General features: G+C 38.4%; 1 protein-coding gene across 2 annotated transcripts; it reads left to right on the forward strand.

Annotated features, from left to right (window-relative positions):
• Positions 1-35: 35 nt before the first annotated feature.
• LOC123368656 (serine/arginine-rich splicing factor 5-like) lies at positions 36-22265 on the forward strand. 2 transcript variants are annotated; one of them, XM_045013617.1, is made up of 8 exons: positions 36-183; positions 3989-4132; positions 10125-10195; positions 10984-11079; positions 14389-14461; positions 18834-18907; positions 19727-19837; positions 20781-22265. In XM_045013617.1, the coding sequence occupies exons 2-8, from the start codon at positions 4007-4009 to the stop codon at positions 20998-21000; spliced, it is 771 nt and encodes a 256-aa protein (XP_044869552.1). In that variant the 5' UTR covers positions 36-183; positions 3989-4006; the 3' UTR covers positions 21001-22265. The 2 variants fall into 2 exon arrangements, with proteins under 2 accessions (XP_044869552.1, XP_044869553.1); XM_045013618.1 differs by having other exon boundaries at positions 20784-22265.

Consider the following 22265-nt stretch of genomic DNA (forward strand, 5'->3'; position numbering starts at 1 on the left):
GTTGGGGCGGGGCAAGGCGGCGCGTTGCGTACTGGGAGGTGTAGTCCGGCGGCGGCGCGCCAATAGCAGGGTTCTGTGGTTGCCTCCTTCCTCTCCGGACTGGCGCCGCCATATTGCGGCGGAGGAGAGAGGCACCGTGCGCTGCGCTCCCAGGGTCTGGCTGGACCCAGCGGCCCCCCACGGGTGAATATCTTCTCCCCGCGAGCCTGAGGGAGCCGGGAAAGGGGCGGTGGGGAGGGGATGGATTGTGGGGGCAGAGGGGATTTGGGAGGGAACCGGCGGTCACGGGCGGGGGGGGGGGGTGCTTGGGGGAGGGGCGGTACCTGATCCGTGGGTTGCGAAGTTGCGCAAACGGAGCGACTCGCGAGCCCCGGCGTGACGCACCGAGCAGCCCGCGCGGCCTGCGCCACCTCGGGCAGGAGAGACCTGCCCCTCCCCCGCCGCCTCGTGCTTCCCGCCCAGCGCCACCGGCCCTACCTGCCTCGCTCGGACCCGCCATTGCCGCTGTGCTCCCAGAGCCCTTCCCCCGCGCGGCCGCTCCCCGCCACACATCGCTCTTCCCGCGGGTTCTGCTCCCGGCGGCGCTAGATGGCTGTTCCTTCTCTCTCGTTATTGCTTGCTAAACGCTTCGCAACGCCCCATTTCCCTGAGCCTGCGGTGCGGGGCCTGCTCTCGGGTGCTTTGTAAGTCAGGAGTGTGGAGATCTTTTTGTGTGTTAGCAAGCAAGTTTGGTCTGTTTGGTTTTTATCTGTGGCTGGGAAACACTAATCTTTGATGTTTCAGTACTTGATCTATTCACTCTGCAAGAAATTGCAGTACCTGCTCTATTTCAGCTTATTAACCTCTCTTTCACCATATTACGTAGCAAGTATGTAAAGGTGGCACATGGCAATCTCCAGGCCTAGGCAACACTCCCCCTCTCCGGATGTCACTCCAGTTTGGACCTGGCCTGGCCTTTTCTCCCATCATGACAGAGGGGTGGTTGGCTGGGCCCCATTTGAGCAAATGGGGTGGTTGGCTGGGCCACATTTGAGCAAATGGCCTTGGGTGTGCAGGGGTCACAGCGCAGCTCGGGTTTGGCCCAACCACCATTTTATTGTGACTAGGGCAAGGTATGGGCTAATATGCCAGCCTAGACTGCTGCCCAGAAATCTGCCACCCCAAGCAGCTGCCTAGCGTACCTATAACTAGAAAGGCCTCTGCAAGTATGCACCAAAACTCTGTGCCAAGAGGAATGCAACTACACAAATAAGGAATATCTAAACAATTAAAACTCACCATATTCACTTGTTCATATAAGATCTTATGATTTTCTGTTGCTGAGTTTTTTAAAAAAGACATACCTTGTAATCAGAAAGTTACTACCTAATGTTGGTAGATGCCCAGCTAGCTTGATGTCTGGGACCTAGTAGTTTTCTGTGTAAGTTGTTTAAGATGACTGGCAAAGTTGAAAACTTGCTACTGTAAGCCAGAACCAGCTAAGGGAGAGGAGGAGTATGCAAGGAAATATACCAGCAAGGGACTAAAAGCAGGGCAAAGATGCCTGGCAATAGCAATCTGTGGGTCTGTCGTCCCTTTCACCTGTTGAAAGGTTAGTGAGATTGGAAGTGCTCATTGTCTTGTTTTACATTTTCAAGAGGGTGAGAGAGGGCCCCTTCCACTCCTGGTTTATAATTCCTGACTGCTATCTCTCTTTGTGTATACGGCTGAACATATATGGAATCCTTGGAGGCAAGACTCAAGCCTTTTCTTTAGCATAGGTGTGTATGGGAGGGATGTTTTGTTTACCTGTTTGAGGTTTGTTGTCTTGTGTAACTGTTTGTAGTTAAAAACTTCCAGGTACAGAAATAAATAGTTGTTAAACAATTGTGACTATTATGAAGGTTTTCTGCCTGTTCCAGAGAAGGATGGCAAAGACAGTTCCAAGCCAAAATGGGCCTTGATACTGCAATAAGCCTAGTGCAGGCAAACCCCTTCAGGGGCAGACCTCTGTCACTCCCTTTAGACATTGTTTGATCTACACATTTCACTGTTAATTTGTTTTATTTATTTATTTTAATTTGGGTTGATCAGATTTCTTAATATTCCTAGTTCTGCATCAAGAAGTGTATTTTGGACATTTGAAAAAGTACATGCCCTTTAATTAAAATTCAAAAAATTGAATCCTTCTCTTCCTTTAAATCTTTCCTTATAAATGTGCTGCTTGCTGAAGCCTGTCAGTGCTACTCTGTGTGAGATGTAATTTTTTTATGTTAATGTAATTTACCACTTACATCTGAATTGCCATTAGATTTCACCCCTCATGGCTCATCTGGTATATTGTCCAAATGGTATTATTTGTCTACTTTAGGGCCTAGTTCTGTAACACTTTCATATACAAAAAGATTACAGGATAGAACCCTGGTATTTCAAGGTCCTCAGGGCAGAGACACTCTGTTTTTATGATGTTGAGAATATTGGTGCAAAATAATCTTGGGTTAAAGCTTACACAGTCACCTAAATTTAAACAGATGCACCCATACTTCCATATTAAAAATTGAAATGATGTTGTTCTGGACAAAGTTGTTTGGATTGTTAAACTAATGTTAAAGCAGGAGGAGAATGGCCTGGAGAGAAAATTCATTCTTACAGAACTCCACAAGTGAAAGGTCTAGTGGTGGTGGTAGTGATGGGAAAATGCACTTCCCAAAGCTTTTTCTGGAAGGTGTCTCAAATTAGATACCCAAAATCACTAGTCAGTTTTGAAAATCTTGGTCCCTAATGTTAGACCTCTGATCTGCCACTATTCAAATACTTATCTCATGATGAGAAATCACATCTCACTCTGTGGTCTGGTAGAATGCTGCTCACAGCAAAATGCTTGCATCCTTTTTTAAAGATGAAAATGCTTTATTGATATTTGGACTCATTTGAGCAAAGTGTAAAGTACTGTGATCTTCAGAATGAAGTAATACTAACTGGGTTAAGAGTTATAAAATATGTCTCTCAGATGATACATCATAACTGTAGTGTGGCCATGCTGTAAAATGCACCTTTTGGGTTCCATGTTTGCTTCAATGACTTCTATAGCCATTTTGTTTAGTTTACAAATAGAAAGCTGTTTCTTCTCATTACTAGTCCTGAGTTTGAAATTCACTTGGGCTTTTTTCCGGGATCCATATTATCCTCAATAATAAAGACTCTGCAGTTGGAACTTGGTTAACAATTCTGTTAATGATGTATGAGCCAGTTTACGCTTTAGATCACTAACCAATAGCTGGGTTGGCTCTGAAGGAACAAAAACAGTAAACAAACAAAAAAGCCCTTCTTTTCGGAAGAGTAACCAAACATGATTCTGCATACGCAGAAAGTGGCAATCTACTGAGTTAACAGGATTCCTTTTTGGTCACTTCAAATCATATCCACTGTTCAAAGAGCAGATAAAATTGGTGTAACATTGTCTGATCAGTGAACTATGCAGCCATTTAAATACATAATTGCTGTATGTCCAGTGCTCTTGCAATATTTCATATACAAAATATATGCAAGCTTTGTAGTTTATTAGTGTGCTTGCATTTCACAGGCTGTGCTAGTTGGATCTGATGACCCCAAACAGAAAACTAGTCCCTTGTTTCTCTGTATCAGAAGAATACTTCTCCAAGAGTGAATAATCTTACTCTGTAGTTAGTTTTCACATTCTGTGATGCTCATGTGCATTGCCTGATGCTGAAATAATTCCTTTATCAAAGGGCAGATATCAAGCAATATTTTTTATAATTTAAAAAACAACCTACGGGTTCTTCCATGTACATTCTACTTAAGACTGTAATAAAGGATTTCTCTCACTATAAAGAGGAATCCTATTTCTAACATGGTTTGGATTTTGTTGTCTTGAGTATCTAATTTGACCAGTGACCAGGATTTCTGGGGCTTCATTTAGAAATGACTCTGATTAAGCTATTTTTAGTTTATGATGAATCATGCTAATTAAACAACTGTTGTTTTACAGTTTCACCTTTAAACTAAAATGAGTGGCTGTCGTGTCTTCGTTGGACGTTTGAGCCCACATGCCCGGGAGCGGGATGTGGAGAAGTTCTTCAAAGGATATGGACATATACGTGAAATCAATCTGAAAAATGGTTTTGGGTTTGTGGTAGGTGTATCCTCATGCTTCCTCGTTTATGCGATTACAGGCTCAGTTAGCTTACTAGCAGGGAGGGGACATCACTTAGGGAAGAAATGTTTGAAACTGTAACAGTTCAATAGTGAAATGGAAAATGTTTGTGCTTTAAATTGCTTTTCATATGAGCTTAATTCAGATTTTTCCCACTCTAGGTTAGTTTTTGTTCAACAGCAATTTTGTCAGTGTTTCCTTTTAAAACTTGATGAAATCTTGGTTCTGAATTCAGTGGGAGTTTTGCCATTGCCTTCAATGGGGATCAGGATGTCACCCTTATTTCTGAGGACACTAACTACCCTATAACAATTCACTCAAGTGTAAAACTCAGCAGACTTTTGTTCTGGGGGAAAAGATTGGGTTTTACAAGAAATTGAAGGAAAAAAGCTTATACTGCAGTTTTCACATTATTTTAGTGCTTTGGCCAGGTCTCTAAAGCCGTGATACTTAGATCTCAGTGTTTCAGGAGCCAAATTAGTGATCAACATTACACAAAAGTAGTGTGAATTCATTGTTTCATTTACTATAGTACTATATATTCATATTTAAACAGTATGATGGTAAATATTTAGGTTTTATTTATATATATATTCTCACAGTTAAATGATTGACCAAGTGTTATTAACCAATTATAGTTGATAAAATAATATAGTAAAAGCATCCTGATTGGTTAATAACTTAGATTTGTTATTAAAAAAATGGTGTGATTTATTTATTATCACGTGCTACAAAGAGCTGCAGGAGACACATTAAAGAGCCACTTGCGGCTCGTGAGCATCATTCTGAGTATTACTGCTCTAAAGAATGGCTTGGTGCCAGTTGTTGCCAAAAATGGTTTTGAAAGTGTTTTTCTTTTGAAACCCCACAAATGAATGGAATTCAGTAGTTGTTGCACTCCCTGTTCAATAGCCATCAAGCCACTAGCAAATTATAAAATTTAGCTCTAATAGCACTTTTCATCAGGGACCTTAAAGCACTTTAATGTACTAACAAAAGCCTCAGTATTCTCTATTAAGTAATATTTCCATTTTACGTACTGGTGAACTGAGTAACAGAGATTAAGTGACTTGGCAGAAGTCACACAGCAAGTCTGTAGTAGAGCTATGAATGGAATCCATAACACTCGACTCTTGGTCATCTGCTTTAACCATTAAGGGGCAGATTCTGATATCCTTACTCAGTGTATAGCATCTTAATGTGTGAGTGATTTCAGTGGGACTGTTCATGATGTAAGGTGCTGAGTAAGGAGTTCATATTGTCTCTACATTATTTTCTTCCATGGGATGTTCAGTCATTTTAGCTATAGTTATGAAAGCAGATTTTGTGTTAAGCATTCAAAATGCAAGTGCTGCTGATCTTGCTTTCTGTGTGGTGTCAATGAGCAATGCAACTGGAGGTACTAAATAGCTAAAGCACTCTTAATACTGTTAAAACATGTTTCTTTGTGTATTTATTGCTTAAGTACAAGACAAGAGGACTGATTTATCATTTTAGAGATCATTTCATAGATTTTTTTTCTTTTAGATTAAATTTTATAGAATACTGTAAAGAAAGAGGATAAAGACACAATTTTTCAAACCATAGTGACCTAAAGTTAGGTGCCTAAATACGTGGCCTGGTATTTGTTTCTGAAACTATGCGCACCTACAACTCTAACTGAAGTCAATAGGAGATGTGGGTGCCAAGCACTGCTGAAACTCAGGAACATTTTTATATAGGTACCCAACTCCAGGGAAACTTTAAAATATTGGCCTAAGTGAATTCCCCAAGGTAATCTGAGACAGGTTTATGAATAGGAACCAGACTCCCAATCCAGTACCCTAATCGCAAGATTATCCTTCCTCCTTTGATAAGAATGCATAGAATAAGGGACTTGTTAGCTCATAACATATCCATATAAAGGATCTGATCTTCTCGGGACTAACTCACTGTAATCAATGGAGATAGTGGAACCACACTGCTGGCACTTAGTTTAAAAACTGGTTTGCAACCGTTTTAATGTTCTGTGATGGGGGAAAGCCGACTGCTGCAGAGGAGCACGTGGATCGGACAGAGACTTCTCTTAGAGGAGAGTCTATTGATAGAGATTCTCTAGGTTTTAGTCAGGAGGAGAAGATGGAAGAGGATAATCTAGGGGCCAGATCAGACAAGAAACATTCACATAAAAGAATCGGACATATCAGAAAAGGGCAGACAAATAAACAGTGACAATTTTTTTTAAGTACTTGTATATAAATGCTAGAAGTCTAAATAATAAGATGGGTGAACTAGAGCGCCTCGTGATAAAGGAGGATATTGATATAATAGGCATCATAGAAACCTGGTGGACTGAGGACAATCAATGGGACACAATCATTCCGGGGTACATAATATATCGGAAGGACAGAACAGGTCGTGCCAGGGGGAGGGGGATGGCAATATATGTGAAAGAAAATGTAGAATCAAATGAAGTAAAAATCTTAAGTGAATGCACATGTTCCATATAATCTCTATGGATAGTAATTTCATGCTCTAATGAGACTATAACATTAGGAATCTATTATCGACCACCTGATCAGGACACTGATCGTGATGATGAAATGCTAAGAGAAATTAGAGGGGCTATCAAAATTAAGAACTCAGTAATAGTGGGGGATTTCAGTTATCCCCATATTGACTGGGAACATGTCACCTCAGGATGAAATGCAGAGACAAAAATTTCTCGATACTTTAAATGACTGCTTCTTGGAGCAACTGGTATGGGAACCCACAAGGGGAGAGGCAACTTTCGATTTAGTCCTGAGTGGCGCACAGGAGCTGGTCCAAAAGGTAACTATAACAGGACCGCTTGGAAATAGTGACCATAATATAACATTTAACATCCCTGTGGTGGGAAGAACACCTCAACAGCCCAACACTGTGGCATTTAATTTCAGAAAGGGGAACTATGCAAAAATGAGGGGGTTAGTTAAACAGAAATTAAAAGGTACAGTGACTAACGTGAAATCCCTGCAAGCTGCATGGACGCTTTTCAAAGATACTATAATAGAGGCTCAACTTAAATGTATACCCCAAATTAAAAAACTCAATAAAAGAACTAAAAAAGAGACACCGTGGTTTAACAACCATGTAGAAGAGGCAGTGAGACATAAAAAGGCATCTTTTAAAAAGTGGAAGTCAAATCCTAGTGAGGTAAATAGAAAGGAACATAAACACTGCCTAATTCAGTGTAAAAATATAATAAAAGCCAAAGAGGAGTTGAACGGCTAGCCAAAAACTCATACGGTAATAACAAAATGTTTTTTAAGTACATCAGAAGCAGGAAGCCTGCTAAACAACCAGTGGGTCCCCTGGATGATTGAGGTACAAAAGGAGCACTTAAAGACGATAGTCATTGCAGAGAAACTAAATGGATTCTTTGCTTCAGTCGTCATAGCTGAGGGTGTTAGGGAGATTCCCAAACCTGAGCCAGCTTTTGTAGGTGACAAATCGGAGAAATCCTCATAAATTGAGGTGTCACTAAAGGAGATTTTGGAATTAATTGATAAATTTAACAGTAACAAGTCACCAGGACCAGATGGCATTCACCCAAGAGTTCTGAAAGAACTCAAATGTGAAGTTGTGGAACTATTAACTATGGTTTGTAACCTGTCCTTTAAATCGACTTCTGTACCCGATGACTGGAAGCTAGCTAATGTAACGCCAATATTTAAAAAGGGCCGTAAAGGTGATCCCCGTAATTACAGACCGGTAAGTCTAACGTCAGTACCAGGCAAATTAGTTGAAAACAATAGTAAAGAATAAAATTGTCAGACACCTAGGAGAACATAAATTGTTGGGCAAAAGTCAACATAGTTTCTGTAAAGGGAAATCGTGTCTTACTAATCTGTTAGAGTTCTTTGAAGGGGTCAACACACATGTGGACAAGGGGGATCCAGTGGACATTATGTACTTAGATTTCCAGAAAGCCTTTGACAAGGTCCCTCACCAAAGGCTCTTACGTAAATTAAGCTGTCATGGGATAAGAGGGACGGTCCTTTCATGGATTGAGAACTGGTTAAAAGATAGGGAACAAAGGGTAGGAATAAATGGTAAATTCTCAGAATGGAGAGGGGTAACAAGTGGTGTCTCCCAAGGGTGAGTCCTAGGACCAATCCTATTCAACTTATTCATAAATGATTTGGAGAAAGGGGTAAACAGTGAGGTGGCAAAGTTTGCAGATGATACTAAACTGCTCAAGATAGTTAAGACCAAGCTGACTGTGAAGAACTTCAAAAAGATCTCACAAAACTAAGTGATTGGGCAACAAAATGGCAAATGAAATTTAATGTGGATAAATGTAAAGTAATGCACATTGGAAGAAATAACCCCAGCTATACATACAATATGATGGGGGCTAATTTAGCTACAATGAATCAAGAAAAAGATCTTGGAGTCATCGTGGATAGTTCTCTGAAGACATCCACGCAGGGTGCAGTGGCAGTCAAAAAAGCAAACAGGATGTTAGGAATCATTAAAAAGGGGATAGAAAATAAGACGGAGAGTATTTTATTGCTCTTATATAAATCCATAGTACGCCCACATAGACTCATAGACTTTAAGGTCAGAAGGGACCATTATGATCATCTAGTCTGACCTCCTGCACAATGCAGGCCACAGAATCTCACCCATCCACTCCTGGAACAAACCCCTAACCTATGTCTGAGTTACTGAAGTCCTCAAATTGTGGTTTGAAGACCTCAAGCTGCAGAGAATCCTCCAGCAAGTGACCCGTGCACCAAGCTGCAGAGGAAGGTGAAAAACCTCCAGGGCATCTGCCAATCTGCCCTGGAGGAAAATTCCTTACCAACCCCAGATATTGCGATCAATTAAACCCTGAGCATGTGGGCAAGACTCACCAACCAGCACCCAGGAAAGAATTCTCTGTAGTAACTCAGATCCCACCCCATCTAACATCCCATCACAGACCACTGGGCATACTTACCTGCTGATAATCAAAGATCAATTGCCAAATTAATTGCCAAAATTAGGCTATTCCATCATACCATCCCCTCCATAAACTTATCAAGCTTAGTCTTAAAGCCAGATATGTCTTTTGCCCCCACTACTCCCCTTGGAATGCTGTTCCAGAACTTTACTGTGTACAGATGTGGTCTCCTCATTTCAAAAAAGATATACTGGCATTAGAAAAGGTTCAGAGAAGGGCAACTAAAATGATTAGGGGTTTGAAACGGGTCCCATATGAGGAGAGATTAAAGAGGCTAAGACTTTTCAGCTTGGAAAAGAGGAGACTAAGGGGGGATATGATCGAGGTATATAAAATTATGAGTGATGTAGAGAAAGTAAATAAGGAAAAGTTATTTACTTGTTCCTATAATACAAGAACTAGGGGCCACCAAATGAAATTAATGGGCAGCAGGTTTAAAACCAATAAAAGGAAGTTCTTCACACAGCACACAGACAACTTGTGGAACTCCTTGCCTGAGGAGGTTGTGAACGCTAGGACTATAACAGCATTTAAAAGAGAACTGGATAAATTAATGCAGGTTAAGTCCGTTAATGGATATTAACCAGAATGGGTAAGGAATGGTGTCCCTAGCCTCTGTTTGTCAGAGGGTGGAGATGGATGGCAAAAGAGATCACTTGATCATTGCCTGTTGGGTTCACTCCCTCTGGGGCACCTGGCATTGGCCACTGTTGGTAGACAGGCTACTGGGCTAGATGGACATTTGCTCTGACTCAATACAGCCGTTTTTATACATTAGTGTAAATGAGAAGGAGAATAATTCTCAGTGTAAAAGTCTGTAAATGTTCATCAGTTTTCACTATGTTCTGCTTTAAGGATATAGACCTGCTAGTTGATGCTTGCTGCACTGTGTAGCTCTTAAATATATACAAATTTTTAAGAGGATATGGAAAAGAATACTCTAGTGGGAAATGTGATTGTATCATTATAAATCTCTGATGCTTATTCCTGTTTCTTTTCTAGGAGTTTGAAGACCACAGAGATGCTGATGATGCAGTTTATGAACTGAATGGTAAAGAACTGTGCAATGAAAGGTAAACATCAAATATATATATTTTTCCTAAAGCACTAAATAAGTTTTATACCCCAAATATGATGCACTAGGCTCTGCTCCAACATCTGGTTCAGGTGGATCCCTGACAGATCTCCATGTAGGTGGAGGGGTCCGTTAGGCCCCCAGTCCTCCATCAGGATATGCTTAGTTTGTATTGTAGCATAGAATTCAACTGTTTTTTTGGGGGGGGGGGGGCTGTCTTTGTTTGGGGGGGGGGGGGGGGGGGAGAGGTTTGGACAGAGTTGTTAGGAATTTGTTTTCCCTCCAATATGTTATGTCTCTTCCCCAAATGAACAGATGCAATCTTACCAGAAATGTCAAATCCATTCATTTCACTCTTCTCCTCATTAGTCCATCTGTCACTTCCAGAAATTGATCAGTACCTCTTAGCATATGTATGACTTACAAGAGTGCCAAACAGTTATTGTACATAAGAAACCAATAAGTTACTTAATGAGCTAAAAACAACTTCCATATTTATCTTAAACCATCAGTGTGGGCCTTTTCTTTCCATAACCTGATGCTGTTTATAGACTCTTGTTCTTCCTTTCTGACCATTAACTCTCAATGTTTCCATGAAATTTACTACAGGTCTGCTGTTTAGATTTAATGTTTTGGATGCTTGTGAAATATCTGCTGTTGATTCTGCTATGCTGCATCAAATAAAAACTAAGGGCAGGACCTCTCTTGATTCTGCATGTGTACTTCCTATTGCAAAAGATTGGAGTGACTTAAGTAGTTACAGAATTTTTTTCCCTCATGTTTAAGAGTTACAATTGAACATGCCAGGGCACGAAGAGGGGGAGGCAGAGGCAGATTTCCACAACGGTTCAATTATTACCAGTCACGTAGCAGTGGACCTAGGTGAGTGATTTGGTCTCAATTTACTGCATATAAAATAACTGGGGATTCACTGTGCTTAAAACATTGTTTTTTCTTCTTCCTGTTGGTAGAGATAGGGGGAGCTCCACATCCTTACATACTGTTGAGGAACCCAGTACTGACACCCGTGTATCTTGTAGCCATTTATTTTTCTGGCTGAGGAGGACAAGATGGGACACCTTTGAGCCAATCATTGCTGCTCCTTAATTGACTCGAGGGATTTGCTGTTAGCAACTTGAGTGGTCCCTCTGTACCCCACTGCTACTGAACAAATACACTCCTGTGCTTGCACTCCGTACTGGCCTGTATGATGCTGAGTACAACACTGAGCCACTGGGTTGACCCATTCTTTTTTAGGCTTTTTCCTAACATAACTAGGTAGCTAATTACAGATGTCAAGTCAGTGTAATGACTTATTTTGAAACCAATAGAAAATCTTAAGTGTTAATTGACGTCTGAAACTGCCAATACAAAGTTGCATGAGTCAGCAAGGAAAGAAGTCATAAATACTTCCCAGTATGTATCTGTCCCAAAACCTTTTGTGATTCATATTGGAAAACCAACTCTATATTTTAAAAAAATATTGTAATTAAAAAACCCTTGCAAGTTTATTAATTTTTTAATATTGAGATCATATGTTTCTCAACTGGGGCATCTCTCTATCTAAGCGATGTGTCATGGGTTTAATGTTACTGTACAGCATTGGTTCTCCAGCATAAATTCTGTCAACCATTTTACTTGAAAGTTCCTCTCGTGGATCATCTAACCTACCAAGCTTCCAAATTTCCCATTGTCTGGTTCTAAAAAGTTTAATTCAGCAAACACTGGGGTGGGGTCTCATAGATCATGGTAAGAACCACTGTTGTAGGGACAAAGTGGTAGCATACACAGCCATCAGTATAAAAATACAAAAAGGCAAAAGTTGCTGACTGAAAAGAAAGTGACCCCCTAAAGGACAATCTCCGTCCATGGATGGAATTTAAAAACTGTTACAGTACAGAACATGTATCTACTACATATGCTGGACATACAGTATGTGTGAAAAAGTATTACTTTGAATTATTTAATGATAGTGTTATCTTTGTGTATTGATGATGTATTTTCGTAAATGATATATTTTGCATAGTTAAATGACACAGCACCACTTCGTTTTTTACTTTAAATTGTTATTTCTAAAGTAAACCATTTGAACTGATGTATGAATTAGTAACTGTGGACTATGCAGAGTAGTTTTTGAAAGAAGGGTAAACATTTCACTGAAATATAATTCTTAACCTCTCTGAAGTTGTTTCAGAGGCAGAGTTCCTCCCAACCACAGACCAGTAAAATCTGGGGCATCTAATTTGCATATGCAAGTATGCTAATTAGATTCTTTTTTCTTTAGCGACAGTGACCTTGATGCGGTAGGATTGATCCGAGGTCCAGGCTAAAAGTGAACTTTTAAAGTAGGAAGTGTGATTGAAGGTCGTGGGCATCTGACGTTGTGGCCATGTTCATGACGTCAGACACCCGGTGCCAGACAGGAAGAGACTACCGTTTGAAATAATGAAAAAATGGGACTCAGCCTGCCAGTTTTGGGACTCTGGGACTTCTGTTTAAATGCTCTGAAGATCTGGATGTTCTGAAAAAAATTGGGACACTTTGAGGTATGCGCTGAAATCAAATTACCTATGCTTCAGTGTACAAATCGGTACACACCATTAGGGCTACATTTTATGGGATGAGGTGTGGAGTTGAAAGAACCGTAACACTGAGTGATTCTGGCATCTAGACAAACAAATTAACTTAAGGTGTGACCCCAATGATGTGTGTTAATTTTCTATCATATAATTCTTTCATAACAGTAAGTGGGGTTTTTGTGCCAGGGCAAGTAAAATTTTACACACATGCATGCACACACACACACTCACACAAGACAGTCCTTCTCTGTATTTGTCATTTCGTATGCACCTCGTGTGAGAGTAAAAGGACAGACTAGGGAGCAATGACAATTGGTTTATTTATCCAAAACTAAGAATGCATGAAACTGTGTCCTTGGATGTACTTAGTACTACAGTAAGTACCCAAGTCTGTTTCATTTAAATAATATAACTAAACACAAGGGTGCCCACAGTAGCAGAACAACCTCTTTGAATTGTGATTGTGTGAGACATAAATTGGAAGGGATGAAAAAAATGTTCTAAGTCATCTGATTGGCTTAAATTGCTATCAGTGCCTTGTAACTCTCTTGATAGCCTTTACCAGAAACAGCTGAGTGGAAGAACAGTCAAGTGGAAAACATTTATCTTCTCACTGTACTGTTGTTGTTCTCCCACTATTCTGATAGAAGTCCAACATAACGCCATTAATAGAACTGTATATTATCTCTTCAAAAGCCAATGTGCTTTTTCCAAACTCCCCAATGGTTCTCAAACCCTCTAATAGAGTTGTTGGGATTGGGAGCACTGATTGCCTGTTAGCACTCTCCCTCCTCTCCATCCCCCATAACTCTCGATCAGACCTTTTCTTGTTCCTTTTTATACAAATAGATATATATTGTAAACCAAGCTTTATATTTAGCTTCTTTAAAACAAACATTTAATCAATGTTCATTTAAAACTACTATATAGTAATTCCTTTCAGTAACATTACATGGCATGAATATTTCTTTTATTCACAATCAAAGTGCCACTGCCACTTGTATGCAACCAGTTGGCTTCATGTTGTGTTTCTTGAAGTCAAAATATTCTGACCCATAAGAAACTGCCATAGGGGCACATTGGCATATCCAGACATTAGCAAGTGCTTGGGAATTGAGAACCATTGGGCTAAATTGTCTTCAGATGCATGCATGTGTCTCTTTGACTTCAAAAGGCAGAATTTGCCCCTTGTCTGCAAGGAAGTAATTACACCTTCAGTGAGAGTAGCTTCCAGAGGCAATATGACCACTAGCGTATGACCAAAGCCATTAGAGTACTTAGATTATACTTTTTTGTCTGAACTAATTTAATGAAAATAAATTAGTCTTCAATAGATCTGAAAATGTCATCTATATTGACTGCTTGGTGTAAAGTTTTCCCATTGAAATACTAATTTATTGCTAATGTCAGCACTTCCACTCTTATAATGGGTGTATGCTTTTAAATATAACATAGAGTTAACCAGGGAGAATCTAATCTGCACTCCATCTGTAAGGAAAATAATTAGTATTTAACTCCATCAGCAAACTGTCAGAACACATGAGCTTGTGTGTAAGAGTTTTAAATACTCTACTTTGGGGAAATGTATTTTATTGTCTCTGAATTCTTATAGCTGGTATGGACCTCCTGTTCGTACTGAACACAGAATTATAGTTGAAAACCTTTCTTCACGGATCAGCTGGCAGGTGAGTTAGATTTCAATCTTTTTTTTTTTTTTTAATCTTTAATACATTTTATTCAGAGCATTTTATTTTCCTGCCCTTAAGGAGGCAGTTTGCAATCTAATTGTGTATTAAAGCCATAATAAATATTTTTATTAAAAGTAAAAAAAGTGCTTGAATTATATATTCCAACACTTAAGAGTAACTAATTTTCAAAACTACAAATAGGTATCATAGTTGACATTTTGTAGTTGGGAAGCTAGTGGTTCTTGCTTGGTTATGATTTTCAGCTGGTGATCCTTTGGATTATCTTTTAATTTGGGGTTACATTTGTAACATCTAAATCATTAATCACTTTACTAGGATGGAATATTTGAGATTTCCACACCTTTGAGTTTACATTTTTGTTCTGATTGAAACTTGTAGTCTTTTTTAATTGCGCTAAACATTTTTTTGAGGTGCAGCATGATTGAGAAGAATCCATTAATACTGCATGAATAAAGCAAATTCCAAGAAAGCCACTTAGCCATAGTGTACTTACTGCAGGGGTTCAGATAAACTCTCTTTAAAATTATTTTTAAAGCTATATCACTGCATTTGTGATGTCTGCAACTTTTCCTAATCCTTAGCTGGCTTAAAAAGAATGACCACGTGATCACTGTTTTTATATTAATGTGTGTGTTTTTCTAATATACTCATTATAAGGAATTAACTTTTCTTTGTGGGCTTCTCAACAGAAATATCTATTGCTAAGCCCATACTACTTACAAAAAGTAGAATCAACAAATGAGGTATTTTAAAAAAATAAAATAAACACTGCATTAATGAACATAGATGGATTTTGTTTGTATATTGAAGAGACGGACATGGATAGATTGTGTTAGTTTAAGGCCCTGGTTCCTGCAACAAGATCTGCAAGGGCAAACATTCTGTGCCTGTCTGCAGTTTCACTGATGTTAATGGTGCAGGGTTCCACCTATGTGGATCCAGTGGCAGAATTGGGACTTAAGTTTACAAAGGTATGTGCCATCCTTTGATATGGAGAGCACAATATTTGATTATATGATTCTATATTAAATAATAATCCTCTGATCGGTTTTAAACTTGATTCAGCAGACAAGTGGACTTCATCTAAATCCCTCTAGTACATACTACACAACTACTGTGTATATGAAGCTCTAAAAATCACTGATCTTGTAGAGGTAACATTGAGGGAGGAGTAAAAGCTAAAATGGAGTCTTGAGGAAAGCAATAATTTAATGGAGGTATTTACGTTAAAATTAATTGACAGCTTGGAAATTGGATCTTGCAATAACTTTTACTTTTGAATATTTGTAATGGCTTTATTCCTACTAATTACATGTTAGATTTACATCTTCTTAATTCAGATTCACCATAATAAATCTTTTGTGGTTACCTGAGCATGTGAACATATCCATACCTAAAAGTTTGGGGAAAAATTTCTTGAATGCTTAACCTGAAAGTTGAGAATGTTCTGACACTTTTGCACGTGCTAAGTATGCTAGTGCTAATGTAAGCACTCCTGACCAGCTTTGCACTTTGTAGGCTCAGTGTGAAATTACTGTGAATCTTGGCACTGGTCCATTAGAGATGATTTAAGGCGGACAATGTGCCATTTCTTCTAGATTTGTGGACGTATACAATTAAAGTACTTGGTAAGCTAGAAGTGTGACAAATTATAGCAAAACTGTTTTAAAAGACAATTACTTCTCTCTAAAATGTTACAATTTAAAGTAAAATTCCCTGTACAAATGTAGTTTAATTTTGCAGCCATAATACATCAGAATTTGCTAACTATTAAACATTAAAAAGTAGTATACTATTAATATGATGAGACTAGAAATATGATAGTTACTAAAATACTGGATTCTAGCTTATCCCAGGACAAGTTCTGGTCTTGTCTCCCTTTAAGAAATTAGCTATTTTGAATGAAATAGATACAATACCTTGTCTTCAAAACTTGTGGGCATCTGGATGTGTAGCTCCCCAAAATTTGAAACAGGACTATATTTGTCTACTTTTAAAGCCAGCACCTTCAAATGCGAGAAATAGTTAAAATGTATGTCCACGTCACATTTCTCTCCCCCCCCCCCCCCAATTTTATGACTCCATGTGTGTTTAAAGCCAAACAACCAGTAATTTTAATTACCTGTGCCTATGACAGTGCAAATTTGTTATGACTGGCTTCCCATCAACACTATCAGTTCTCCCAAAAAATAAATGATAGTTGATCTGATAATAGATCTGTGATTGCTAAAAGAAACATAAAAGCCATGTCTTCTTAGGACAATATTATTTAAGTTTATTCTTTTTTACAATTTTCTGTTTTTTTTTTTTTAAATACATTGTCTATTAAATTTTTAATTGCTGAGGATCACAATGATATATTTTTGTGAGTGAGGTGAAACCAAACATCAACCCTCATGAATTGTGAGATTTCATTGCTTTTTTGGAGATTAGTTTAGATAGTTTTAAGACCTTCTGTTGGTTGAATTAGAGCAGCGTCCTAAACTTCCTATATTTATACAAACATATTTCTTCTCTCTTCAAATAATATTGTTAGTGTCTTAATCGTATCTTGTTCTGTTACACAACTTTTTATGACCGTGATCCTTAGCAAATCAGAGTATAAATATTAGGCATTTGTTTGGATGGCTCAAAATTGTAGAACCTAAAACAACTTAATAAATTAGAATGCAATTCTATGTGATTGCCTTACTTAATTTCCTTTTCTTAGCAGCACTTCTAAATTAGAGCATTTTGTTCTAGATCAAGAAAACCTTTGATTTTTTTTTAATAACAAATGTATAGTTTTAAATTTGTTGGGTGAAATCCTCACCCCACTGAAGTCCATGGCAAAATTCTCATTGACTTCAGTAAGGTCAGGATTTCACCCTTTATCTCTGAATTACTGTACATGTGTTTAGTTTGCAGTAATGTTTTTTAAATGTGGCTATGGATCATATATTAAATGTGGTAACTGAATGAGATTGTTTGGGTTTTTAAGCATTTTAAACAAGAAAAAGTATTCACTATTTTGCAGCCTAATGTGTAATTCAGATGCTCACTTTTAGAACTAAATTGTTGAGCTTTATTAAGCATTAAACTGAGTCTTCCATATGCTGTAGCAAATGTTCTAAAGTTTATTTCTTAGCTTTTTGTTTGTATTTTTTTCTCAAACATATTTCTAACCAAGTGCATTTTGAACCTCTTTTAACAGCCTTGCTTTGGGTTAACCCTCGTTTCTCTTGTGTGGAGGAGAGAGAGCCCAAGAGTTTGGGGTTTCTAGTGGCTGAAATTCTAGGGCTTGGCCTGTTCTGAATTTTCCTTTTGGTTCCTATGACACTCCTGTTTTGGCGATCTAGATCTTGGTTTGTCCAGGTTTGAGCTCGATTTGGCTAGCACAGGTCAGCCGCAGGTTCTGTATCCACTTCCGGATGTTGTCAAGTATTTTCAGGGTCTCTGGTACATCCCCCTGAAGCGTATTGCTATGAGCCATTCCTCTGCCCTTCTCATGTAAGGGAGTTCCTCTTGGCCAGCTAGGTATTGGACAAGCGACTGTTTTCTTAAGGTACCTGCTTATATCATCTGACCACTTGTGGTATGTTGCGGTAAGTAGCCTTGGGCTATAAAATGCGCAATATTATTTGGAGAATATATTGTTTTTAAGTTTGGCAAATAACTTATAAATATAATTGTATTTATCTTTTTAATCACCTGTAACATTATTTGTTCACTTCTTTTTATCACATTGTGGGGCAAGTAAACATGCTATAGTGTATATTCAGTCTCTGTTGAAATTAAATACAAGTATCTCTTTTGAAATAACACTGAGGTTGTGACACAAACTGGTGAAAGCCAGAAAAATCAGAGTTAAAACAGATTATACTCTTGTAACTCTGAATATTCTGCCGTTTGTCACTTTGTTACAATCTTAGCATTAATTAAACATAGACATTTTGCATTTAATTTGTGTGTATGTAGCTTTAAGTGGGGGTGGAGGAGAATATGCATGTAGGCAATTTTAAATATGCAAGATTCTCATTTAAATGAGGCTTTCCAAAATAGCTTTTATGGTCAGTTGTAAAAGTTTGCATTTAATATCCTATAACTCCCTTATCTGGTATAGTTACAATGTTAATTAATGCTTTAATTGCTGCACCATGTTTTCATAAGAGCTGCTTTTGGGATATGGGCTTAATTTAAAAGCAATAATTTGTTTTTATTATTGTAATTGTTACTAAGTAGGCTGAGTTTCAAAAGAAGTCTAAATGCAAAAATTGTCACCTGTCTAACAGAGAACTTTACTTTTTTGACTTGCAGATAGCTTGTTAGTGAATTTCATGTTTAAGCTGAACTGTAATTTTTGCTGCAGGACTTGAAAGATGTCATGAGAAAGGCAGGAGAGGTGACCTATGTGGATGCGCACAGAAACAACAGGAATGAAGGGTAAATCCATATTTGTGTATAAATCTGGGCAATACCAGGATAATGATGATCCAATCTTCCTGCTATTTCAAAGTGTAAAAATCACCATACTTAGAGCTAAGGTACTGTTCTTGTTCACGAATTTCCTTTTAGGGAACTTTTGTACAAATTTTGATTGTCCATAAACATATGCTAAGGGACTTGTTGTGGGTAGCCTAGGGAAAAGGAAGCATGGCTGGAACATTACTGTTCTCTGGCGAATCTCCACTGCCAGAATAACTCCTTGAGGCCCATTGCAGACAGGTGCAGCTTAAAGCAGCCCTGATAACATGTTTGGGGGAAGAGAGAAGTAAATGAGGCCAACTAAAGAAGGGAATTATATTTACTGCTAAAGTTCTAAGGAGGGGGCAGACTTGGCTCATTTGTATTCCTTCTTCCCTGAAAAGCTTACGCCATATCTTGAAATCCTTCAGAATTTTACCCAAATAAGGAATGAAGGGCAGGCAGATACTCAGGTGTGCCATACGTTGTCATAGCTCCATTGACTCCCAGCTGATGTACAGCAGCTGAGATCTGCCCCCAAGTGATGACTTCAGGAGTTTGCCCTTTATCATTCAATATTATTTAAGAAGCGTGTGGACATTAGAGGTGGTTAGGATTGTTTTGTCAATGTCAGTCCAGTTACTAATCAAGCTAGAAAATCAATTTTAAGGAGTTAAAACCTGAGCATGTAGATCTAAAAAAAACAAACCACCCACTCTAATGAATACAAAATCTTTTTTTCTCTTTCCTCCATTTTCCCCCATAACTTATTTTTTGTGACTTCCTGATGATCCATAGTGTTGTGGAGTTTGCATCATATGATGATATGAAGAGTGCATTGGACAAGTTGGATGGCACTGAGCTCAATGGTCGCAAAATTAAATTAATTGAAGATCGCAAATCACACAGGTATGTCGCCTGACCTGGCAGTTTTGTAGGTTGGTATCAGCACTGCCAAGAATTGTGCCATGTTGTTGTAGTATTTAACTCCTTTGCTGTCATTTGCAATACCACAGTACAAAACCAGTTCCCAGCAGTAGATGTACTATAAAGAGTTTCAAACAAAATGTTAATTCAGAAATGATGGATTTTTAGTGCTGATTTGAGTTTTATTTGCCATCTTTTTGGTGGAGACAATTTTATAAAGAATAAACCTGATGTTTCTCTAAATGGGCAAAATGAAAGACATTACATCCAAAATTTGGCCCACATTAAAATGGTTATAATGTGAAAATTTCCTCCAAATCTTTTCATATTCTTTCCATTATTCAGTCTTCAGGAATTTTTGCAAAACTGCCTTTCTGGTGAGATCCAGTAAAAAGCAACTAATTAATGTATGTTTTTAAAGCTGTTCTGACATTAATTAGTAATTAAAAGTAATAAAAATGTATGCTAATTTCCGCTCCATCATTTATACAAAGATCTGTCTTGTTAAACGGAAAAAGATTGACAGCAGAACAAGGGATATAATTTTCAAATCTTTGAGCTTGCAGAGCTCTTGTGATACTCAGACATGTTAACATCTTACTGAGGTCCCAAGGATTGTACCTAATTTACATATGCTTTTATAAGGGGAAAAAATGATTACTGTGATCTTGTGCTTGCATTTTTCTTGATAGATGAGTATAAATTGCTTGCATACCCTGAGTTTTAGTTCATGAGGATCTTACAAATGATGGAGAGTAAAAAAGAAACTCAGTAGCAGAAGTGATTGAATGTTTTGTGCAGTGGTTTGAGTTCTGTAGATGGAAATGTTTTGGGTGCAAAGTAGCTTTTTTCAAAATAATTAACATCCATTAAAATTCTTAATTTAAAAATACTCCAGAGTAAGACCTTTAATGTTTTTTCCCAGAAGCAGGTCTCGTTCAAGAAGCTACTCAAGATCTCGCAGCAAGTCCAAGTCTGCAAGATCTTCCAGGTCAACCAGTAGGTCTCGCTCTCGCAGTCGTACGCCTGACAAAAAATACTCTCAGAAGAGCCACCACTCTAGCGTGCCGCCTTCTTCTCCATCTCCCCGTTCGTCCAAGAAAAAATCTCGTTCTCGATCGAGCTCTGCTGAGAGCCGTAGTTAGTGTATTCCAAAAGATGTGCCAGTGTGTTTAATTTCTGAGTCATATTTCCCTAAAAGCTTGAGACAAATTACAAACAAGGGGGGTGGGGGGAAAAGAGTTAACATGATGAGGGGCTAACCACCTTTTTCATTACCAAAATGCATGTCATCAAATAGGCTGCAGCACATATAACAGGCCATCTCTGTCTCTCTGTGAGGAGTGAAGTTGTATGAGGGGAGGTGGTGGTGGGGTGGGGGGGGTTGCCAATTAATAATACAATATTTTGTTTTGTCAGTAAATAATTCTCACCTAGTTGCACCATGTACACACGTTAGGTTTCAGATGGAGGCCATACATTGCATTTTTTTTTCAGAACAGCATATTTGTATTAGCTTTTGTTGATACTGAATCTGTAGAACCTGAAGTGTAGATTTTATTCATTAGTCAGACTCCTATGGCTGTATTTCTTTTTTGTAAGTAGATAACTGAATTCTTTTAGTGGCTTAATATTTGGTTCACCCCCATTGCTGGGCTGAACTAGCTATTAAATTCCAGCTTTAAGAGGTCTCAGATAACATTCGCAGTATATAGGTGTCCTTTAGTACTTGTCAGCATATTACTGCCTGTTTAGGTAGTGAGTGAATCAATATGTTAACCCCTTGGTGAAGGAGTCAGAATTTCCTGTTACAGTGGGACATACCATGACCAGATGACAAAGGATTATCAGGATTTTCTTCCAGTTAGTGAGACTTTCAGTAGGATGGTATAGGAAAGAGTGAGGAGGCCCTCATTTGACAAATGAATCCATTAGAAATTGCATCAGATACACAAGTCTCTCTATGTATTTCCCGGGTTTTAATATGTTTATAAAGGCAGCATAGCTTTCATATTCACAACAAGAATATGATGCTAAATACCATGAACACGTGTGACTAGCGAAAATCAAAATGGCTGATGAAGGGGAAGTTTATTTTAGAACATAACAGCAGCAAAAATTCCCAGTAAAAGTTTAGTTAAGGTTATGACAGGAAAATTCGGTAATGTCTAAGAGTAAAGAGAGGGTATCTTTAAATTTACTGAATGTGCAATAGTTTTGATTAATAGGTATTTCTACTGCAAATAGTATTGTACGTTCTTTTAGTTTATTGTGATTAGTATTTTTCTGGCTTTTGAATAGTTAAAAGAAGGGGAATCTTGTTGGAAAAAGTTTGTAAATCAAATCCCAAGGCATACTTATGTTAAATGTACCAATCTTAGTACAATAAACAAGTGTCTTTACCTGCTTA

The sequence above is a fragment of the Mauremys mutica genome, chromosome 4, assembly GCF_020497125.1.
Source record: "Mauremys mutica isolate MM-2020 ecotype Southern chromosome 4, ASM2049712v1, whole genome shotgun sequence".
NCBI classification, from domain to species: Eukaryota; Metazoa; Chordata; order Testudines; family Geoemydidae; genus Mauremys; species Mauremys mutica.